Source organism: Pelodiscus sinensis, chromosome 5, assembly GCF_049634645.1.
Source record: "Pelodiscus sinensis isolate JC-2024 chromosome 5, ASM4963464v1, whole genome shotgun sequence".
Taxonomy (NCBI): domain Eukaryota; kingdom Metazoa; phylum Chordata; order Testudines; family Trionychidae; genus Pelodiscus; species Pelodiscus sinensis.
In genome coordinates this window covers 37,272,780-37,295,939 of record NC_134715.1, presented here as the reverse complement: position 1 = coordinate 37,295,939, position 23,160 = coordinate 37,272,780, and the positions used below count along the sequence as shown (strand labels likewise).

Below are 23,160 nucleotides of genomic sequence, written 5' to 3'. Positions count from 1 at the left end.
TCATTCACTACCACCATACACACAAGCAAACACAAAATACAAGACCTGGTCACTTAAAGTTAACAAGTTATTTAAAAAGCATTGCTTAACACGCCTCTTTGAAAATTACTGACAACTCTTTAGGTGGAATACATCTTTAGATTAATTTGTTTGTAAATACTAATTGCATATAGGCTAAGTCTCTATTTTTTGTTCAGTTATTGTGAAATTTTAGTATGCCCAGGTTTACTAACAATGGTCCACACCTTGCAAAAGCCCAAGTCCAAGCCCTGCAGGCTGGATCCAGTGACAGTGCGGCAGGAACAGAGCCAGCTGCAGGGAAGGGGAGCATCCTGGGGGACCAATGGCAGGGACTTCCCCATATCTGGCAAATTCTCTCCTTCGGGATGGGTCAGGTCCCAAAGGTGCCAGACAAGGGAGAGCCAACATGTACTAATTGGCAGATTTTTAGGTAGGCAAGTAGGCACCTAAAGGATTAGGCAGCAGCTGAACAAGGGCTTTGAGGATCTGAATATCAGACTTTCTGAAGCCAATGTTTAGTTTTTTCAACAGACAAATTTGGGAAGCTTTCTTTAAATCAGTTTTCAAAATTACTTTAAATCTGTAAATGTATTCCCCTTCACCTGCCAACTTAATTTCTTACAATCAAAAAGATAAGCCTAACATTAAGGAATATCAAATTGAAAAAATACTGAAAATAACCTAACCATCATTTGCACCGAGTTTTAGTGGAGCTGGAACAATTTTATAATGAAGGTGTTAAGAGCCATTGAACCAACTGTAAACCCTGTATATAAATGGAAATCACTTCAAGATGGAAAATATGGCAGCACCTGGGTTCCACAACTACATCAAGTTCACAGAAACACAGTTCATGAGTAAATGGGAACCAACTGCTACTAACCTTCATTATAATTGCTGAACAAAATGCTAATTTACATAAATCAGACACATAAGAACTGAACTTCTAATTGCAACTGTCCCCAAATGCTGAAACTGTTCAAGTCTAATTCCAAGCAACATTCTCTATCAAGAAATGTAATAATTGTGTAACACAAAACAAATATTGGTTATAAAGCAGTTTGAAGCCTTTACATCAGCGTTTCTTAAAGTGTGTTCCACGAAGCAGTTGGAGGTGTGCCACGGAGAGAACAGAATTCAAAATGGCCACCCTTAAAGGGGCAAGCCTTTTTTTTTTTGCTCAATAACTTTTCCCTGGGGTTCCCCTGCCCCCCCCCCCCCCCAACAAAAAAATCTTTGGTGTTCCCTATTAAAAAAAAATTATTGTTTTGGTTTGCCTCAAGTCTTAAAAAGTTTAAGAAACACTGCTTTAAATGATAGATTTAAATGTAAAATATTAATATGAAGTGGAAGGTCTGTATTAATTTGTCAGTATGCAACTTTCATAATGACTATTACTGCACCTCTGCAATTTCTACCTTATTAGCTGCATGCCTTCACTCTGCAGAAGATCGCTGCTGCCGTGATCAATCTTCCAGAGTTGGATTTAGTGAACTCTACTCCCATTTTGGTTTGATGTGATAAAGCCTTTATTGTCATTCATTTGAGTAACCTGCATAACACACCCTATCCCAGAACAAAACTGCCCTGTGCTTGAGCCACATACCTGGTATATGTGCACTGTATTATGTGACAGACACATACACACATTCTGCACTAGGGATGTTAAGGGGTAACCAGTAAACCAGTTACCCCATAACTGGTATTGGGCAGCAGCTCCCTGCGGCCTGAGGGCTGCTCCAGCCCCACCATGCCTCTGTGTAGAGACGCCACTTCTAGTCCCACGCAAGTTGGGCTGGGAGTTGGCAGCATAGGGTGGAGGAAAGTAGCAGAGTTAACCTTCGTGACCAAGTCCAGTTCCCTGAGGTTTTAAATTGAAAGTAATTGTTTCCTTCTTAAATGGTGTAGTACTGTTGCTAGGTTCTGTTAAATAGCTGCATGGTAAATGAAGGGATTCCTGTTTGCAAATGTTTTGGGATCCTTTCTGGGTAAGAAATGCTATATACGGATCCATTTATCTAGGAAACTATGTTTAATGGAGTCACAAAAATATTTAACAAAAACAGAATATATTCAACTTACCAACTAATAGCCAAACAACATTAGAGTCGTGTTCTGTCAAGAAGTTTTCCAACTGTGAGATACTTGGGACAAAACTGTCATTTTTTCTTTGATCCATTGCTAGATTATTGTTGTATCAATGTCTGAAGGGCTGAAAGAGAAAGATCCCAAATTGAATAATATAGCACTGCAAAACTATCAAAAAGTTGCCAAACAAAACTATGTTAAAGAACTCATACGGGTTTAGCTCTCACACAGCCAGAAGACAGAATCTCACATTCATACTCTATCCCATACTAGGCAAACCAATCTCATACAAGATTTGTAAAGTTGACTCAACTTTTCCATGTACCTATTTTCTGAGGATTAGGAAGGAAGTCATCCAAGATTACTTCAAAAACTTTTGCATCAGAAGACCAAAATATATTCCCTTTATCATGATTCCTGCCTATCCTTTCAGTCACTCCAGTGCCTGCTCAGGAGTCACTGCTGAGCAATACAAAGTGGTTTTTTCCTGCTACAATGAGTATACATCCTGAGCATACACCACCCCTGCCAAAATGGAAATCGTAGTTCATGTCATAAATTATGTTCTACTCCCAGAGTTGCAAGACTGAAGACCGAACTACTAGCTAACAAGTTTATAAAAAAGTGCAAGTCACATCACAAAACATGTATTCAGTTATAATCCTTCCATAATGTAAAGGCAACTAATATCTGCTAAATTAGTTAACCCACAACAAAAAGTATCATAAGAAAATGTGGATAAAAGACTACACCTTTCACATTTACACACAGAAAATTCACGTCTACAAAGTGTTGCTTACAGAGCAGATTTAAGACACAGGCTGCATGTTTCACAGGGATTACCAAACTCCTCAGATGAATTTAAAAGATCAGCTTTCAGCACTGTACCTCAAGGCACCAATTAAGAATAAAGCATACAATAATAATAATTGTTCAGAAACATAAGTTACATAAGTTACATAAGAACAGCCGTACTGGGTCAGACCAAAGGTCCATCTAGCCCAGTATCCTGTCTACCGACAGTGGCCAGCACCAGGTGCCCCAGAGAGGGTGGACCGAAGACAATGATCAAGCGATTTGTCTCCTGCCATCCCTCTCCAGCCTCTGACAAACAGAGGCCAAGGACACCATTTTATCCCCTGGCTAATAGCCTTTTATGGACCTAACCTCCATGAATTTATCCAGCTTCTCTTTAAACTCTATTATAGTCCTAGCCTTCACAGCCTCCTCTGGCAAGGAGTTCCACAGGTTGACAACACGCTGTGTGAAGAAGAACTTCCTTTTATTCGTTTTAAACCGGCTACCCATTAATTTCATTTGGTGTCCTCTAGTTCTTCTATTTAGGGAACTAATAAATAACTTTTCTTTATCAGCCCTCTCCACACCACTCATGATTTTATAGACCTCTATCATATCCCCCCTCAGTCTCCTCTTTTCTAAACTAAAAGTCCCAGTCTCTTTAGCCTCTCCTCATATGGGACCCGTTCCAAACCCCTAATCATGTTACATAATTTCAAGTTTTAAATTTAAGTTTCTTTATATGTTCTTAAATTCAAACAGAAACTCAGAGTTTGACTGCCAAAAAGGCAGGTGCACCAAAATCTATGAGCATAAATTAAGAGCATATCTGACCATTTTCACACCCATTCCATGATTACTTTCTATATTATATATACAACTGAACACTCGGTGTTTTAAAAAAATATCAAGCCTGTAATCCTTTTTTTTTCCCCCAAGGAAGATATGCCAGGCAGCCATGAAGAGAATACTAATTCTTCCTTCACTTTTTTCCTCCGTTTCTAAAAGGTAATAAGGATGTTAAGAGGTGGGTAATTGATTAATTGTGTAGTTGATCCAATTTGTATCAACTACAGCATCAGTCGATAAGGGAAGGTACTCTGTCCTGGCTCGCGCCAGTCCAATAGCTATTCCTATTGTGGCTCTGCAATTTAAATGTAGGAGCAGGATGGGCAGGCAGCCCAGCTCCTACTACATTTACACTGCAGAGCGGCAGCAGGGGTAGGTTCCTGGACCAGTATGAGCCAGGATGGAGCCGCGATCGCTGCAGCTCTGCATTTTAAATGTGCCAGGCAGCTCTTACTACATTTAAAACGCAGAGGCGTGGCGGTCCAACACCAGTGCTCAGTCCCAGCTCACATTGGGTTCAGGAAGCCCTGTTCACGGCAGCCCAGGTTGTCTACAGGCAGAGGCTTCTTTGGTAGCAGCCCCTGTCCATGGCCAGCCCCAGCTGCTGTGAACACAAGCTGCTCCGGCAGCAGCCCCTGTCCACAGTGGCCAGAGCTGGCACAGACAAGGGCTGCTGCTGCAGTAGCCTTACCCACACTCCATGAACAGGTAAATAGCAATGACTTCTCCCTGGCTTTGTGGGCAATTCAGATTTGAATTGTTACCCTAATACTTGAAACACTTCCCAAACTGAAAAAAGGTAATAAGGTCAAACTGAAAAAACCCCCAAAATATATGGCATTATAGTGCTTATTGCCTCATAAAAAAAAAACTGAGCTATAGAAATAATTCTACACCTCATCAGGATAGTATGATAGTGGCTGCACCTTCTTCACCAGTACTCATCACTGCAAGATTTACCTGGCATTGCTCAGGTCCTTAATTCAAATTTTATTTTTCTTCATTTAAATCGTTGTTGTGAAGTGGGGAGGCACATGAGGGGTTTGGTACGCAGGCTACCACAGGAAGAAAGGACAACCCAAGCCTTCTCTTACCACTGAAGCTTGGAACAAGATGAGAAACACCTGTACAAGGCCACTGCAGCAGGCACAGCCAGAGGAGGGGTAACATGTTCCCTAGCTGAGGAAATAGATGCACAGACAAACACAGTCTATGAAATATATAGTAAATAGCTGTCCTTTTCTCAATTCCTACCCTCTGCTGGCCCAGTAGGGTTATAGATGTTCCGGTCCCCATCTCTTGCCCCTTGTTGCCCCCCATGGTCATTCTACAGTGTAACTGTCCCTTCTACCAGACCATTTCCTTTCCATTTTATGAGACACAATCAAATTCCAGGCACATCCCATTGTCCTGGCACAACCAAACTATGACCTTGCTTTAACTTAGGGAAAGGAAGCTGCATACCAAATTCAGTGGTCCTAACTCAGGGGTGGTAAGAGGCTGCCAGAGAGCCGGATCCAGCCTGCCAAGCCACCAGATCCAATCCGTAGCCACCTCGCCAGAACTCTTAGACAAAGAACAGCTTGTGGTTTAAAAAGTCAGCTGTTCTCCACTGCAGATGGCTAGAGAGGGAAGAGGGAGACTTCTCATGCTGTTCCTGCTCCCAGCAAAATCTCTTAGCTCTCATTGGCCAATCTCTCAGTTTCCGGTCAAGAGGAGCTGAGAATTTTGGATGAGAACAAGGGCAGTATAGGAGGACTTTTTCCTCCCTTCTCCTCCCCCCACCCTGCTTCTCATGCCCAGAGCAGAGGCCATGTGGAGCAGCGAGCAGCCTGCAGCAGACAGTCTGCCTCAGGTTCCTGCTGGTAAGCGCCTCTCAGCCAAAGCCTTCCTCTGCCACCACAGCTCCTCCCTTCCCCAACTCTTTGCCTCTCTTCCACATACTCAAACCCTCTTCCCCCTCCTACACCCATACCCCCTCCCAGATCTGGCACACCAATCTCCTGCCTCAGATCACAATCCCCTCCTATCCTATGTCACACCCCAAAACCCTGCATTCCAATCCCCTGCCATAGGTCAAAAACCACCTCCTTCACCCAAACTCCCTCCCAGACAGACCACATTCTCCCTCCTGAACCCCAATCCCTTACCCCAAGTTCCCTTCTGCATCCAACCTGCATCCCAGACCCTGGAATTCCTCCATTAATATCCCAGAAAGTGCAGCCCTTGACCACTTCCAAAAATCTTGGAGTGCTCCCCCATCAAAAATTATTGCCCACCCCTGTCCTAGCGCTTATCGTTTAGAAGGAGTTCTTGAAAAAATGGACTCTCAGACAGATGGAGAGACACACACACATTTCTAAGATATATACACTAAGAAGATGATGATGGATATGTTTGGTCAATTATAATACTTATATTATGTAAGTACAATTTGAAACTGTATTCATTACTGTAATTATGTGGGAAAGAACTATCAGATATTAAATTTACACAGCCAAAATGAAAGTGCTTTCAAAACAAAGCCACACTCCCTACATTTTAACTTTTCATCGAAACTTCCTTCTTGCATGTTTTTTATACTGTGCATTTATAATAGCCAATTCTCACTGGAAGAAGCATTGCCTTATGGTCAGGGACCAAGGCCTTTAGTTGCCAAGTCTCTACTCTTGTCTCTCTACCCCAGACCACCTTCACATCTGTTGTCTAGCTTTCTTTTTTGGAGGTAGAGTCAACCCTCCAGTGTTAGCCATCTTAATCATGTCTCACCAGTACTGCAGTGAACTTAGAAAGATAGGGGCTCAGTGACACTCCCTAGGAGTATCCGACTCCAGGAACTGATTTTGAAAGGTATTTATCCTTCCTCCCCTTCCCACTGGGGACAGTCTAGAATATAAGGGGTTTTGTGTCCTTCTTAATGGAGAAGATGGTTTGGTAGGGGACCTGGACCCTAGCCATGTTATTACATGTCCAACACCCAAGAGCCTCTTCAGGACACTCCTGCACATCCAGGGCCACTTTCCTACCAATCACTCTGTTGTCCCAAGACTATATGTCTGTCCTGAAATAATACCAAAATCAAGTGCTCATTGAATTTCAATCTGACTCCTCTTCTCTAGGAGAAGGTTTGAGCAACTCTGTTCCTCAAGAGTTTTCAGGACAGGACCTTCTCCCTGCCTTGTCAACCACTTTCAGAGCCATCTGTCTCCTTTTAAGGTCACCTTTAGCTAGAGCATCCTCTGTGAGTGTGGCTTCACAAAGTCATGTGGGCCCAGAGATGCTCTTTAACTTTTTTGGATCTAGTGTGGAGTTTCTACACTGCATCACAGTCCCTATATCAAGCCAGAACTTATTTTTTATTCAAATGTTTTCTCAAATTAAAATATTTACAAAACATTAATTAAACATATACATTGTATCATTTAGTCAATGATTCAAGTTCACAACCACACTATTCCAAGGTAGTTCATTACAGTAATTCTTAACAGAATTATACCTCAATGGTACAGTCAGGCGGTGGGCTGCACTAGCTGTCCCATGCTTTTGGTATTCAGAAAGTCCAAGACCGGTGTGGATTCTGAGAGTTCTATGGCTTCTGGAGACTGAAACTGTCTGCTCACTATGGTGAAGGAAACCCTGAATAGTGATCTCTCTGCTTTTGCCCTCTCCCCTGATTATTTTGACAGAAAAGCTCTATACAACATTTTGACTGCACTGGTACAACTATCTCCACAAATTCAATATTTAATTTTTGATTAATTTCATATGAACCTACCTTCATTTACTAAAACAGACTTCACTAGCTCAAAACTATTCAAACCGTCATATTTAAACTTAATGTAAGTCTTGAAATGTCCCCTGATGTTCAAATGGACTTTTCAGATTGATGGAGCAAAACATGTTCCTCAATATAGGTTCCAACTGCATTTAATAAGATGGATCTTCCATCATAACCCGTCCCACCCGATTCCAATTGTCAGATTGAAATACTCCATAACCATACTGAAATCAGAGAGCCTATAAAGGCACTCAGAACAACTGGTAGCCAGTCAAGTCTACAGAGCACAGATGTAATATGCTCTTCACAATAAGAACTACAAGACAAGATATAGTTTAAGCTTTGGTGTATTTTTCAAGGGTAATTCCATATAAAACACTTTACTGTAATCCAACTGGAAGATGACAAAGGCTTCAATAACTGTAGCAAGGTCTGCATCCAAGAAAAAAAGGTAAGAATGAGATACTCTTGACGACTTTTGCTACTAGGAATCCCAGAGCAGCACATAATCCAAAGGGAATTGCAGGGTATTAACTTTTAAAAATGCTGTGTCTGTCAATTTAGAGAGCACAGTGTACATTTAAGTGAATAGAATCAAGGAATTTACAACTCAGAACCAAATGGTTAAATAATCATTTGCAATGTGCATCATGGACAAAGATAAAACTAAGTCCCAATATTTAGTACAACCTAGGATTCCAGTCTTGGGGAATACTTGTGTTTTAATTTTCCTGATCTATAAATGAGAATAATTTGCCTGCTTACCATCCCACAAGTATACACAGAGAATTCTCTCTATGTTGCCCATTAGTTAATTGTCATATAGCACTTTCAGAGCAAAGTGTTGTAACATATGTCTAATATTTTCTTTCGCGAGTAGCAATAATATTTTGCAGTCAGAAGAACTCAAAATACGTTACAGGGTGTGAAGTTAGTCTTATAGCATCTGAGACAAAGGGAGAAAGAGCTGACATGCTTCAAGTCACAAAGAAAGTTGACAATGCTGGGAACAGACTAAACAAATTCCACTTCTAGTACTGTAACCACTAGGCCACATGCAGACCTATACAAATTGATCTATATTATTTCTGTCTAGTGTTTTATACTTAGATAACTCAAAGAAAATAGTTTAATAACCAAATCAGTGATTGGTCCACTATTTCTGTGTAAATCACATTTAAAAACAACAACAATTTCATCTCATACAGGTCTGTCTTCCCAAAATGTCTCTCTCCCAAAGGCAAAACCTTTATGCGCTTTCTGAACTATTCACATGTTCAAAAGCCTTTTACATATAAATCACTTCTAATCTGAGATATATTAATTAGATGTTATTAACAGGGAAGAACAGTACTAAGTATTTGTAGCTATGTAGCAATATTTTTCTTGAGCTATAATTTCAGCAACCTTCCCTCCATCCTCTCATACGGTATCTGTCAAACTTGCTTTTATTCACAGGAAAAGAAACATTAGCTGTGCCTTTTTAATCTCTCCTTTAGCTCCTGCCAACATGTCATGTAACTTTATTCCTTAAGGGACAACTGCTAACAAGCAGTCTTACTTTTCCTTCCTTATGAGCTATTTTAAGTTATTATATAAAACGCTTATTTCAATTTCCTTGCTATATTATGTGGGTGGATTTTTTTGTATGGAAGTTATTTTAGATTGTTCAGACACTCACAGCTGAGAATAAACTTTTAATCAAAATGAAACAATTTTACTATAAGAAACAGAGATTTAGACAGAAGATATTTGCTTATTAACCTCCCAAATTATACTGACCCAGTGACACAGAAGTACTATAAATTGCATATTCTAGACTTCTCTGGAGTATGTTTAATGTATTTTCATAGGAATAACATTATTTACAAGTAGTTTTTAAAATTCTACTTCTTAAGGATGATAGAATTGCTAGCAAAAGTTTCTAATACAGGGCTGCTTTTGAGATGAGGAGCACATTCTTGCTCTCTGCTCTAAAACAAGCAAAGGAGGAATATGATGAAGAAATGAGGTCTGGCGTTTATATAAGCCAATGTATAGGGATAAATAAATATTTTCTTGAGCTGTCAACTACAAGTTGGACCTCACTGGTCCGGCACCCTCAGGACCTGAGTGGTCCCAGATGAGGGGATTTGCCGGATCAGGGAAGTTCCCCAAGATCCGGCCCCCTCAGCCTGCCGTCCCTCCCCACCGCTGGACCCTTCGGCCCCACTGCCAGCTGAGTGACACGGCTGCCCCAGCCTCACTGCTATAGCTGCTGCTCCAACCCCACCGCTGGCACAGGAGCACACAGCCCTGACCCCACAGCTACAGCACCAGTCCCGCTACCGCCCAGCACACAGCCCCAATTGGGCTGCCAACCTGCCACAGCCAAAGACAGGCTTCCCCTGCTGGGATGCCGCAGCCCAGCTTTGATGCCAGCCAGGCCACCGTGGCTCTGTCCCCACTGTCGGGCTGGCACGCAGCCCCGCTTGAGCTGCTATGGCACAACCTCGCTGCCAGACCAGCACGCATAGGCTGCCCCGGCCCACTACCATCGCTGGCCTGCCGCTCTACCGCTGCCTTTCATGGGGCTCTCAGCTGCTGGCCCTCCTGCTCCAGGGCACTCTTGTTCAGCAACATCCACTGTCCTGCTGGATCACGTATGTTGCCAGACAAGAGTCCTAGTTTAGGGAGGTGCAACCTGTACTATCATAATAAGTGCAGCACACAAGCCTAAACACAGCCCAAACACCACTTATCTTATTCAAATGAGCAGTCTCATTAAAATCATTGGGACTAGTGGCATGAATAAACTCAGCAGGATTTGGACTACAATATTGCTGTGGCCTTACAACACTCATCACCTAAGGATCTCAAAGAGCTTTATACAGGCAGTCCCCGAGTCCGGATCCGCCGTTACGAACGGGGCTTTTCTCGCCCCAGAGGACGGGAGCGGCGGGACGCCCAGATGAGCCGCGGTCCCGCCGCCCGCGTCCTCCGGGGCAAGAAAAGCTGCTCCCCGTCTCCCTGGTCTGACCAGCAGACCAGGGAGATGGCGAGCAAAGCTTCGGAGGCCGCCCGCAACGGGACAGCCACGGCGCACCTGGGCTGTCCCGCTGCGGGCATCCTCCGTGGCTTTGCTCCCCGTCTCCCTGGTCTGACCAGCAGACCAGGGAGACGGGGAGCAAAGCCTTGGAGGATGCCCACAGCAGGACAGCCACGGCGCGCCTGGGCTGTCCCGCTGCAGGCATCCTCCGCAGCTTTGCTCCGCATCTCCCTGGTCTGCTGGGGGGGGGGGGGGCGCAGCTAGTGCCCCTTCCCCCCCAGCAGACCAGGCTTTTCTGCCCACGACGCCTGGGGTAGAGCAGCTGGGGTGCTGCTGGGTTGGTCCCGCAGCACTGCTCCTCGGCACTACTGGACCAACCCGGCAGCACCCCAGCTGCTCTGCCCCAGGCGTCCTGATTCAGCCGCTGCTGGTCAGTTTCAGCAGGGGCTGAATCAGGACGCCTGGGGCAGAGCAGCTGGGGTGCTGTTGGGTTGCTCCAGTAGTGCCGAGGAGCGGCGCTACTGGAGCAACCCAGCAGCACCACAGCTGCTCTGCCCCAGGCGTCCCCAAGTCAGCCGCTGCTGAAACTGACCAGCGGCTGACTACAGGAAGCCCGAGGCACAGTTGCTCTGCCCCCGGCTTCCTGGAATCAGCCGCTGATCAGTTTCAGCAGCAGCTGACTTGGGGACGCCTGGGGTTCTTAAGCTGAATCTGTATGTAAGTCAGAACTGGCATCCAGATTCAGCCACTGTTGAAACTGATCAGTTTCAGCAGCGGCTGAATCTGGACGCCAGTTCCGACTTACATATGGATTCAACTTAAGAACAAACCTACAGTCCCTATCTTGTACGTAACCCAGGGACTGCCTGTAGTTTTTAATTTAGCTACTCTTGCAAAACTTCAGAGGAAAAAGTATGTTGTCTATTATATACAAGGGAACTTGTTGTAAGAAGTTAAGTACAATGTCTTACAAACAATATTTCATGCTCATGCAATAAACGGATACAAAGGTCACTTAACAACATGCATATAGAGCTCAACCCAGAGACGGTCAGCAAATCAGAAGTGGGGGCTTATTCTGCAGCTATTCTTTAATATAGCAATGGACTTTGTTTGCCAGCCATATGCAGAAAGCTACAGCTAAGTTGCAACGTACCAAGTACTCCCTTCCATTTTAATACTAATCCATGTTCTTCTGCATTATCAGGTTAGCCAAACCAATCCTCAGGAAACACTGTTGTTTTCATGAGAGACAATTTCAAAATTCATTATTCCCTGTTATACTCTGGGAGTGGAAGGAACTAGAGTATACTGTACACTTAAACATATGTTCCTACAACCTTCACCCCTAAATTTGTAACCTCTGTAGTGTTCCAAGTCAAGAACTCATACAGGCAGTCCCCGGGTTACGTACAAGATAGGGACTGTAGGTTTGTTCTTAAGTTGAATCTGTATGTAAGTCGGAACTGGCGTCAGCCGCTGCTGAAACTGATCAGTTTCAACCACGGCTGAATCTGGACGCCAGTTCCGACTTACATACAGATTCAACTTAAGAAACCCAGGCGTCCCCAAGTCAGCTGCTGCTGAAACTGATCAGCGGCTGATTCCAGGAAGCCTGGGGCAGAGCAACTCTGCGTCGGGCTTCCTGTAGTCAGCCGCTGGTCAGTTTCAGCAGCGGCTGAATCAGGACGCCTGAGGCAGAGCAGCTGGGGTGCTGCTGGGTTGCTCCAGTAGCGCGGCTCCTCGGCGCTACTGGAGCAACCCAGCAGCACCCCAGCTGCTCTACCTCAGGCGTCCTGATTCAGCCACTGCTGAAACTGACCAGCAGCAGCTGAATCAGGACTCCTGGGACAGAGCAGCTGGGGTGCTGCCGGGTTGGTCCGGAGCAGCGCTGCGGGACCAACCTGGCAGCCCCCAGCTGCTCTACCCCAGGGGTAGGCAAGAAAAGCCTGGCCTGCTGGGGGGGGGGGGGCACTAGCTGCTCCCCCCCTCCCCCAGCAGACCAGGGAGACGGGGGTGGCGGGACGCCCAAGTCCTCCACGGCTTTGCTCCGTCTCCCTGGTCTGCTGACCTGGGAGACGCGGAGCAAAGCCGCAGAGCACGTGGGCAGCAGGACAGTCCAGGCGCGCCGCACTGTCCCACTGCTGGTGTGCTCCGAGGCTTTGCTCCCCATCTCCCTGGTCTGCTGGTCTGCTGGGCTGTCCCCCTGCGGGCATGCGCCACGGCTTTGCTCCCCGTCTCCCTGGTCTGCAGGGAGATGGGGAGCAAAGCCTTGGAGCACGCCCGCAGCGGGACAGCCCAGGCGCGCTTGGGCTGCCCAGCTGCCCGAGCCCCTCCGCGGCTTTTCTCCGCGTCTTCCTGGTCTGCAGACCAGGGAGACGCGGAGCAGCTTTTCTCGCCCCGGAGTACACGGGCGGTGGGGCCGCGAGGTCCCGCAGTCCGTGTCCTCCGGGGCGAAAAAAACCCCGTTCGTAACTGCGGATCCGACATAAGTCGGATCCGCGTAAGTCGGGGACTGCCTGTATATGTTAGGAAATGCCTGTGCAACCTTAATTCGGGCCCTTTGTGTGTATGCATTCAGATGCAGGTTTTAATTACAAGATTACATTCTATTTTTTCATTCAATGCACAAAAATTAATGATGCTTCTTGAATGCTTACTTTATTTTTAATCTTAAATTAATATATGGCCTCCACCCTCATTAAGTTAATGTAAAATTAATTTTTTCCTTGGTGTTTCTATGGCACATTAACCATACTATCAGGATGTTTCACAAACATTAATGAATTTATTTTCACTATTTTCCTGTGAAGTGGTATTACCCCCATATAGCAAACAAAGGAACTAAGACAGAAAAATTGAGGCCAAAATTGCCTGTAAATTTTCGATGTCCAATCTGAGAAATCTAGGGCCTCGTTTTCGATTTTTCAAAGCTCTGACCATTTTATAGCACTTCATTTCTCACTGATGTATGCATAGTCCAGTCAACACACAGGTAGGAACTGTTTGTCTATGGAGCATACTCCATTAGAGAATTTAGTTGCCAGCTTCTAACAGCCTATACCAAGCATATGCAAACTGCTATAGTCAGAGGCTTGTAATCTGGACAAAATTTGGCTGGATTTTCACAGGAATTGCAAGAGGTATATTCCTGATGTTAGGGTGGCCCATCCAACTCCATCCCCTCTCAAGCCCTGTTCCAAAAATATGGAGGCATAAAAGCTTTTCAACAAAACAATTATACATTTTAGCATGAAGGTGAGGGGAAGCATATTTCCCTAATATCATTCTTGGAAACTGCTTAACCATTTTAGTTGAAGCTTAACAAAACAAAACAAAACAAAACAAAAAACACACACACACACACACACACAGACCACACCCAACACCACACACCACTCCACCCAAAAAAGCCAGTGTGAGTATACTGGACATTAAGTTGTATTTTTACATCAGTGCTCAAACTGATACAGAGTATATCAACTCTTCAGATCTAACAGTTCCTTGCTCTCAGCTTGTAAGAATTTCAATTTCCTGCAATTAAGTTTTTGGCAGACAAAAAAGGTAACAAAACATGGCATGCACATGGGGGTGGGGGGGGAAGCAATAATTCAAAAGGAAAGTCTTTGCTGCACACCATTTTCAAGACATTTATGATTTTGCTGATGAAAATTTGCACTTGGGCATCTTTCACAAAGCACAACTGTTTTCTCTGTAAGAAATCCATGTGGTCTATTAGGCAGGTTAACCCATTGCCAAATGATCAATTTGAAAGATTAAAACTGCTACTTCATATTATAAACTTGAAGATAGAATGCAGCATGTCCTACTGAACTGACCGGGAAACTTGTATGCATGTTGCTGTACACCACAATATCAGCCTTTAAATATTAATGTAATTTTTTTTATTTAATGGAGACTTTATAATTACAGTATGTAAATTTTCTAGATTTCCCCATCAATGCTGATTTTCAAATTAAGACACAGCTTTACAGAAAGAACAAATGGGGATGATGGGTACAAATTAAAAATACTGTATTTGGTATTTTCATTAAAAATTCATTTCATTGGCTAAAACGTGCTCTCCTTTTTCACTTTCTAGCACTAACAGAACTCATAATCTTGGCAAGAGGTACTTCATCCTCATCCAGTCTCCAAATTCCAACTATTAACTTTTGTGAAAAAGATACATTAGTCACTGCAAAACGGAAAGCTTGAACTCAACTGATTTGAAATGTTAAAACGTAGTTAACTAAAAAGTGACAGCTCTTCCTAAATTAATATAAATTCTCATGACATTTAGAGAGCATGACAGTTGTACCTACACCAATATGAACAAAGGGAACTGAAACCCACCAAATAGCTTGGCTGGTAGCACACAAAAACAGAAAGCTACCGTTGAAGACCCAGATTCAGTATCAGTTTCTGATATAACATTGCTGGCAGCCAAGAGTCCACAGTTCACCAAAGAAAAAAGCAGACTGCAGAACGCTTTGCAGCACAGAGTGGCATTATGATCACAAACAACGTTTTCCAAAATTCTTGATCATTGGTATACTGTTGCTTAGCACAGCTAGAACAACTGAATTGTAAGACTACCATAAAGAAATACATTTGAAGGCAAAAATACAGATGAGAATCAAGGTAGGGCTTGTTAATGCTTGAAAAGATATTAGAAGGGGAAAAAATGCAAGGTCCACTGCCCTTAACTTTTTCCCTTCCTAAAACAGCATCATAATTTGACAGCTGTAGTGCAGATCAACTCTTCTAATAGAGATAATTTTTAAATTGCGGGTGAAGGAAATAGAGAAAACCTTAGTCTCTCCACTGTATCCCATAGTCAGTGTTCTAGGCTTCAAAGTTAGGTTGATCTGTCCACATCTCTCAAGATCACGAAAAATCTCACACCCTGTGTAAGGGTTAGATCCACCTAAGCTTTCAGTGTAGACCAGGCCTAGATTGACAGAAGAATGTCCCTCTACCTAACTCTGTCTCTAGAGTTAATATAGAATATATTCGTCCCATTGCTGTTATTACAGTAGGTGTCCATACTACAATGTCTCAGCAATATAGCTGCAGCACTTTTAACATAGATAGGGTTGCCAGGTGTCCAGTATTGTCCAGTATTGCTAGGACAATCCGGTATTTTTGCGTCCTGGCCGGTAAAAATGTTTTGAAAATACCGGACACCTAAAACGTCCGCTATTTTCTGATTTTGTTTCCTGGCCAGAGGCAAAAATACTGGACACCTGGCAACACTAGCGCCCAGGCCCAGCCCCCAGCCTGCCGTCCTCCTTCCCCTTCCCCCCCCCCCCCCCCCCAGGCCCTCACACCCCCAGCCTCCTGCCCTATGCTTTCCTGGTTCTTCAGGGAAGCTAAGCTCTGGTTGAAAAAGAAATGGCCACCAGCAAAAAGCCTAAAGACCCTGGGGAAGCAATGCCTTCTCTGGGCCTTAGTGTTCAACCTCTCCCCTGTTCCTATCCCTATTCTAACTCTGCACTCACTCTGAAAGGGGCCATGCTGTTTTAATTCTGTTATTATTTTTGCTTAATAAGTCTCAGAGTCCTTTTTTTTGCTCAACAGCTTTGATCTTCCCCCACTCCTTCCCTCCCCCCCCCCAACAGAATTTTTCCCCAGTGATTTTTTTTGGAGGGTGGGAGGAGGAGGGGATGTTTGGTATTTTTGGTTCAACCATTTGGCAACTTTAAGCATAGACACACCTTTAGTAATAAGTTGGGAAATCACAGTTAGCAGATTATTTCCCAAATCTACATAAAAATCAAGTTTTACCAGATGGTTTGCTCCCTGTTACTCAGAGGAGAACACACAGAATCTTTTTCCTTTTTTTGGAATGTACAAGGCTCTCTCTCCTCCCTTTCATTAAATACTTTATACTGACAGAACACAAACTCCAAGCCTCTACAGCGATTATGAAAAAATTAAAATGAACCATGGCAATCCATAGTTTTGTAACATTTGACATACCAGATTATGTTTAGGGGGATTTATCCAGCAGTGTCTATTCATTTACATAAACTGCAAGGATACTTTACATGAGTATTTCAGAACATGGTTCCTGTTAGCACGTGATGTCGAAACCATAGTAAGCTTTTTACGGGGAAAAAAAAGCGAAGGCAGCAATTTTAGTTTCTATCCAAAGTCCCCAATAGCATCCATGACACCAAAATCCAATCAATGATACAAATGATTCAGGTGGGAGAATGGAAAAGACAAATGATCCATAATGTATCTCCAGTGAAAGGTGCTATTTAGCTATCAGAAGCCTCCTTTAGTCACAATTTATTTATCAGCCTTTAAAATGTATCTAATATAGACACATAGTAATAGAGATGCAGCCCTGTTAGTCTAGTCTAGCTGAAACAAAAAGCACTTTAAAGACTAACAAGATGGTTATTTTCTTCCAATTTTCTTCCACAAACTGATCTGAGGAAGTGGGTCTGGCCCACGAAAGCTCATCACCTAATAAACAATCTTGTTAGTCTTTAAAGTGCTACATAGTTCTGTCTTTTGTTTAATATAGACACCTTACTGAAAAAAGCAAAGAACAGGCCTCTGCCCAATGACCTCCATTCAGATACATAAACCATAGGCTGCATAAGCTGCACTGTATCAAGGATAAAGAGATAACTGAAGTTCTTAGAGGTGGATTACTCGGATGCACAGATACATGCAGTTCAGATGGTGGAACATGACAATCAGTGCCCACTGGAGCACCCTTACCTCTCCCCTTTCTGTTCTTGAGTGTTCTAAGGTAAAGAACTCTCATCACCTCAGCTCCTTCCCACCACCTCCTCAGCTATAATTAAAGCATCTAGGGAGAGGGGAAGGTGGTTGTGTTGTGGAAATGAACACAGTCATCATGAAGAGCTCTGTTGACAAGTATCCTGTTCCTCCTTCAAGAAGCCTTTTGCATATTCTTTCTCCCACTCTTCTTTCCTCTTCCTCACAACCTTAATTATAACCCAGGTCTGAAGTGCCAGTGGGATAGAACTAAGGCAGCCAAAGCATCACACTCCCTTTAATCGCCTTGCCTTAGAATATGGAGGGAACGATAAAGGGAGGAGCACAAAGAGGATACAAGAGCATTCTAATGGGCACTTCTTGACAGGTTCTACCATCTACTACTGCTTGTCAGGTTCTACCCTCTGAGGCTACTTCTGCACTTAACACCATTGTCAGTAGTGTGCAGTGTATACATAGGCACACATTGCAATGAAAAGTGCACTGCGTCACCACTGCGGTATGTAGATACGCGTGCCCATGAAAAGGTCTGGCTGAGTGCAGGGAACGGGGAAAGGCTCAGCCAGAGCCTCTCTCTGCTGCTGAACTCTCCCTGTGATAGGGATGTAAGCGAGTAGTCAACTATTAGACTACACAATAAGAATAAGCTGATCAGGTAGTTGAGTGGAGTAATCGACTACATCCTTCCCTTCCCCACTGCCTCTATGGGGACCACTATGCTTCTGCATTTCAAATGGAGTAAGAGCCACCTGGCTCTTAAAATGCAGATGTGAAGCAGTCCCAGAGCCAGCCCCGGCTCACACCAGCTCCGGGAGTAACCCACACTGCAGTTCTGCATTTTAAATGTAGTATTAAGAACCGCCAGGCTCTTAAATTTAAAATGCAGAGCCACAGCGATCCAGAGCCAGTACTCATCGGGACTTCTCAGTCCCGGCTCAAGCCAGCTCTCTGAGTATCCCCCTTATCAACTAATCATGTAGTCTATATAAATTGTATCGACTACAAGATTAGCCAAATAACTGCTCTTTAACATCCTTACCCTGTGGTGGGGTAAGGTCTGCAGCAGCAGAAAGCTGGCACAGCTTTTCCCAGACAACTCATTTTTTTCCGGTGGCACAAAAAGGCTCCAGCAGCAGCACACTACATGCTAAATATGACAGCGTGGCCAGGGATGCACAGCCTGGTTAAGTAGAAAGCCACACAGGGATGTACTTGCCTGCATCCTTCAGGCATATCTTCACTCTCCTAAGCTATGCCTTACCGTATACATTGCTAGTTACACCCATGGTAGGTGGGGCCTATATGGGTATGTACATGACACACTGGTGAACAACATGTATACCACAGACATATAAGAGCAAACAATAAGAGACTGACAAAAACAAGATTTTTCTTATTAAGGCTACATTTAAAGAAAAAATAATATTTTTTGTTTTAGAATCTGAATAAGGAAGAAATATTTCATTGAAGTCTTCCTGGCAACATATATAGACCACTATAATATCATGAATTAATAAATAACCATGTCTGTAGTTGCAGAAAGTCAGTAAATTACAGTTTTGTTGATGTATGTATGGTAACCCTTTTGGTTCTGAACCTCTAGTTCATTTAGGGTACATCTACACTGCAACACTGTTTCGAAATAACTAATGCTATTCTGAAATAACTTAATCTGTGTCTACACAGCAGGCAATTATTTTGAAATAGTGTCAAAATACTGTCAAGCTGGAGGACTTCTTACTCCAACTCCTGTAACTCTTATTGTACGAGGAATAAGGGAAGTTGGAGGAAGCGTGCTCTATTTCAAAGTAAGTTTGTGTAGATGTCCCCCTATTTCAAAATAAGCTATTTCAAAATAAAATACGCAATTGACATAACTCAGTTTTCACAGTTTATTTTGAGTTATGCCCTGTAGTTAAAAGCATCTTTAGAGTTCTATTTTTATAGCACAGACTCACCGTTTTGAAAAGCAGGATTTAAATTCTCTGTGTAAAACCTACAACAACAAATAATATTGGCAAATATTTTTTCAGTGAGTTTTTCTTTCACAGAAAACTGCTTGTGTGGGAAGTTTCATAGTGATGTTATTCTCTTCTATATAACAACACCAATTATTTTCCAAGTTGCTTAATATTACTTGGCATTTTACATATTTGTTTACTTCCTTGTTGTATTATTGAAAGCATCAACACTACTTTGAACTGGAAAAAGGATATGCTTGTTGGGCGGTTGCAGAGACAGAAAAGGAAACAATACCTTGTTTTGGCAATGTCTCAAATTTTTGTTTTAGGGACGAGGCTAAACTATTTTCACTGCTGAAAAATGGAATCCATCAATGTAGACTCAATACATAAAGAACAAAACTTTTAAAAAAACTCTAGCTTACTTTTAGCTTACTTTCTGCATTTCACTCAGTTCAGACAATGAAACTAGACTACTCAGTTTCACTGTCAGGTTCCTGTGAATGAGCATAATGCTGCTTGGCCAACATGGCAAAATATTATTTTTTAAAAAATCTATTTACAACATATTTGTATAAAGCCCTCTAAAAATCATCTACACTGCTCTCTGTGGTTACTTGACAAATTCTCTATAACCAGATCCCATAGCAAATGATCTCCTTTTTAAAGAACCCTTCTGAATCAGATATTAGTTTTAATCCAACCTAACACAAACCTTTCTTCTTGTCTCTAGAAAGGATGCAATGTCACTAATTTTCATAACTCTGTGACAAGTATGACAATATCTGTTTTTCTAAAAGTCTCAACTTCTGGAATTATGATTACCTGAAAGTCTCAGCTTTCATTTAAAAAAGAAAAAAATATGTATGTCTTCAGTCTCTTGCGATTTCAGCAAAGACATTAAAAGAAAAACAAATCTTAACTGCTTCAAACACAAAATGGCAAATAAAAAGACACTGCTGCTTTTAAAAATCTCATGATTCTTTGTTGAGTCAAGATTTTTTTTTTAAATGGTTGGTTTAGCAATACAGTACTTGACCTCAGAGGAAAACTTTTCAGAGTTCTAAAACTTCTACCCAAACCTCGTGCAAAAAGAATGCAGTTCCCATTCATAACTAGGGCTTTGAATACTCAATCCTTCTGTAAAATCTGTTGCAAAATAATGGAACAAAAGCCACACGCTTAAAAATAAAGCTGTTACGTATTAGGAATATAAAAGCGTAATTGTTTAAACTATTTACCAATAAGCCTAGACTTATCTGTTACACTTAATGGTTATGCGCAGGCTCCTGTGCCACTCCTGGGGAGACATCTGCCATTCTGTGCTGCTGGCTCTGATTAAGAGGCAGCATCGTGGAGTGACAGCCACCTCCTCAAGAATGGGGCCGACTTCTCGGGCGCACCGGCTCCCAGGGAGCCAGCTACTACTCCACACAGCCCTTAAAGCTGGAAAAGGCACCTCCACAAGTGAATGAAATAAAATGTCTACCCATGTCTGCAGTCATCTTCAATATACCTGACATAAGTGAAATGCTTCAATACCCCACATAAATGAATAATTTAGGTCACGTTTACCCTAGGAGATCAAGTCAAACTAAGATATGCAACTCCAGTTAAATGACTAGCACAGCTGGAGTAAAAGTACCTTAATTCAAATTTCTGTTACATCCCCCTGCAAGTGGTCAATAGGAAAAACTCTCCCATCAACTTCCCTTACTCTTCATGACCTGGTGTAGTACCTGAGTAGATAGGGACAGACAATCAGTGGCTGATTTAGCAAGTCCCCTTATTCAACCCACTAAATCAAACCACAGAAGATCAAGTGGAGACATGTCCTTAATCATATAGGTTTGTTAGCACAGCTAACTGGCAAGGGTAAAAAAAATGTGATTTTATAACTCAGCAGAATCAGCATGAGATTCCCATACAACCATGCATTTTGGCAATCTTTTAAGGAAGAATCTTATTGGTTCTGTTGATCTGTTCCTAAACACACTGCTTCACCAGCTATACCAACGAGATCACATCCATTGTTAACCCCCCAGGCTTGAGTTCCAATCCAGTTTTATGGCATCTCGGTTGTGTTACCATGATTTACTGACATCAGCAGTGTTGACTCAGGAAGAAGCTCAGATTACAGCCGACTGTGTTTATGATAAACGACATTTATAACACCTTGTTTAAGGCTTCTTGTAAAGGGAGTGCCCCTGCGTGCACGGCATCACTGGGCACCCGTGAGAGCACGATAAGCACAGGGCTTAACCTGACGTGGGGTCGGTCAGGGTCATTTTCAGCTCAGCCTTGTCAAGCGTGGGGCAGCCTGTGCACGCGGAGTGTAAGTGACCAGGCTCTTGTCAGTTTCACGTCAGTGAGGGGACAACACAGAGGCCACCTGGGGCAGGAGGTGACGGGCGCGCCCCGATTTTCAGGAGAGCCAGAATAGGGGCAACACAAATTACCAGGAAGAAAAGGGCGGGGGCGGGCTTACGAGACTTGGGGAGAGGGAGGGGGAGAAGACCCCACCCCAGAGCTGCGGGGCCGCGCTCCCAGCGCTGCTCGGACCCGGCTCAGGCACCTCGCGAGGCAAGTCTCGCTCTCCCCGTGCTCCGGGGCAGCGCCGGGCCCCCACCCCCCGCGCCAGCCACCCCGCGCCGCGCGCACAGAGGCGGGGCAGAAAGCGCCCCCGGCGCCCCGCTGCTTACGCCATTGTCCGGTGTTTACATCCGCACCCCTCGCCGCTTCTTACTACAGCCCCGGCAGCCGCACGCCCCGGATGGCTGGCTCCGCCCGCCCGCCCGCGGCCCAACCCTCAGCGCCGCCCGCCAATCGCCGCGCACAACCGGGTCGGTGGGCCAATGAGAGAGCGCTGCGTCCGACAGGAGGCGGGTGGAAGGAGCTCGCTGTAGCCAATGGCAAAACGAGGCCCTGCGGGCCTTCCCCTCCTCCACAGGATCGAAGTCAAGAGGCCGTAGGTCGGTACGGGGCTCGTGCGCACGCGCGAACCCCGTCCCGGTTCAAAGGAATTGCCTCATGAATCATTAATGTGCCCTCATGAATACTCAATAGCCCCGCCGAAGCGGTCACGCCCCCTTCCTGTCTCCTCCTCCGCGCCCGGGCCTGCGGGGGATGGTTCATGCCTTGGTGTGTGGTCCCAGCGCGCAGCACGAGATACGTCAATGGGGGGCCTGCGGCTGCAGCGAAGACCAGCCCGCCACGCTCTGCAGCCCGCATCTCTCCTGGCATCTCCTTCCCCTCCGTGCAGCCCGACAGGGGCCGGCTGCACCGAAACCCCGGGTCACACCCCACATTACGTTCACGGTTGCGAGAATCCAGCTCTGGGTCCCGGCCCAGATTTCGCACGGGGCAGGCTGAAACAAAAAGCTCGGGTGTAAGCGTCTCCCAACTTGTTCAGTGTCTGCAATCCAACCCCACGCCGAAAGGGTCTGGTGATAAAGCACTGCGCGCTGAACACACATAAAGCAACAATGAAAGGCAGCTACCCGTCATGGGGAAGCAATTGACCAGAGCAATGGAGAGAAGGGAAATTTGGTCTGGGACCCAGAACAAGCTCCTAATTCTGAAAAAGATACCAAAGGACCATGACTGCCCATGCAAAGTAACCAAGGCCTTACAATCCAAGAAGCCTTCTCTCAACAGAGACATGTTGGCTAGTAAGGTTTTTTTTCCACATCAAGACATATCTCCTGAAAGGGTCTAAAAAGAAATATGGAAAGCTGTCCTCTGTAGTCCTTTTGAAAAATGCTATATTCATCATATAAATTCAAAATGACAACAAAGACAGTCTTTTGTGGGTTTGCATGGTGGTTTTGGTTTGGGTTTTTGCTAAGGCTTTGTCTAGCACTTCCTTAGGTATA

The 23,160-nt window shown here is 44.1% G+C and overlaps 1 protein-coding gene across 14 annotated transcripts in view; it reads right to left on the bottom strand.

Moving 5' to 3' along the window:
- BLTP1 (bridge-like lipid transfer protein family member 1) overlaps positions 1-22,106 on the bottom strand; it is a 224,149-nt gene extending 202,043 nt beyond the window's left edge. For 11 of the 14 annotated variants that reach the window (XM_075929836.1, XM_075929834.1, XM_075929831.1 and 8 more), the window contains exons 1-2: positions 21,988-22,105; positions 2,104-2,233 (exon numbers count right to left, since the gene is read on the bottom strand). In XM_075929836.1, coding sequence (XP_075785951.1) covers positions 2,104-2,200 — 97 coding nt within the window. In that variant the 5' untranslated portion in view covers positions 2,201-2,233; positions 21,988-22,105. Of the gene's footprint in view, positions 1-2,103; positions 2,234-21,987 lie in introns of all 14 variants that reach the window. The other 3 variants (XM_075929828.1, XM_075929829.1, XM_075929830.1) reach the window with 1 other exon arrangement.
- Between the last annotated feature and the right edge of the window lie 1,054 nt (positions 22,107-23,160).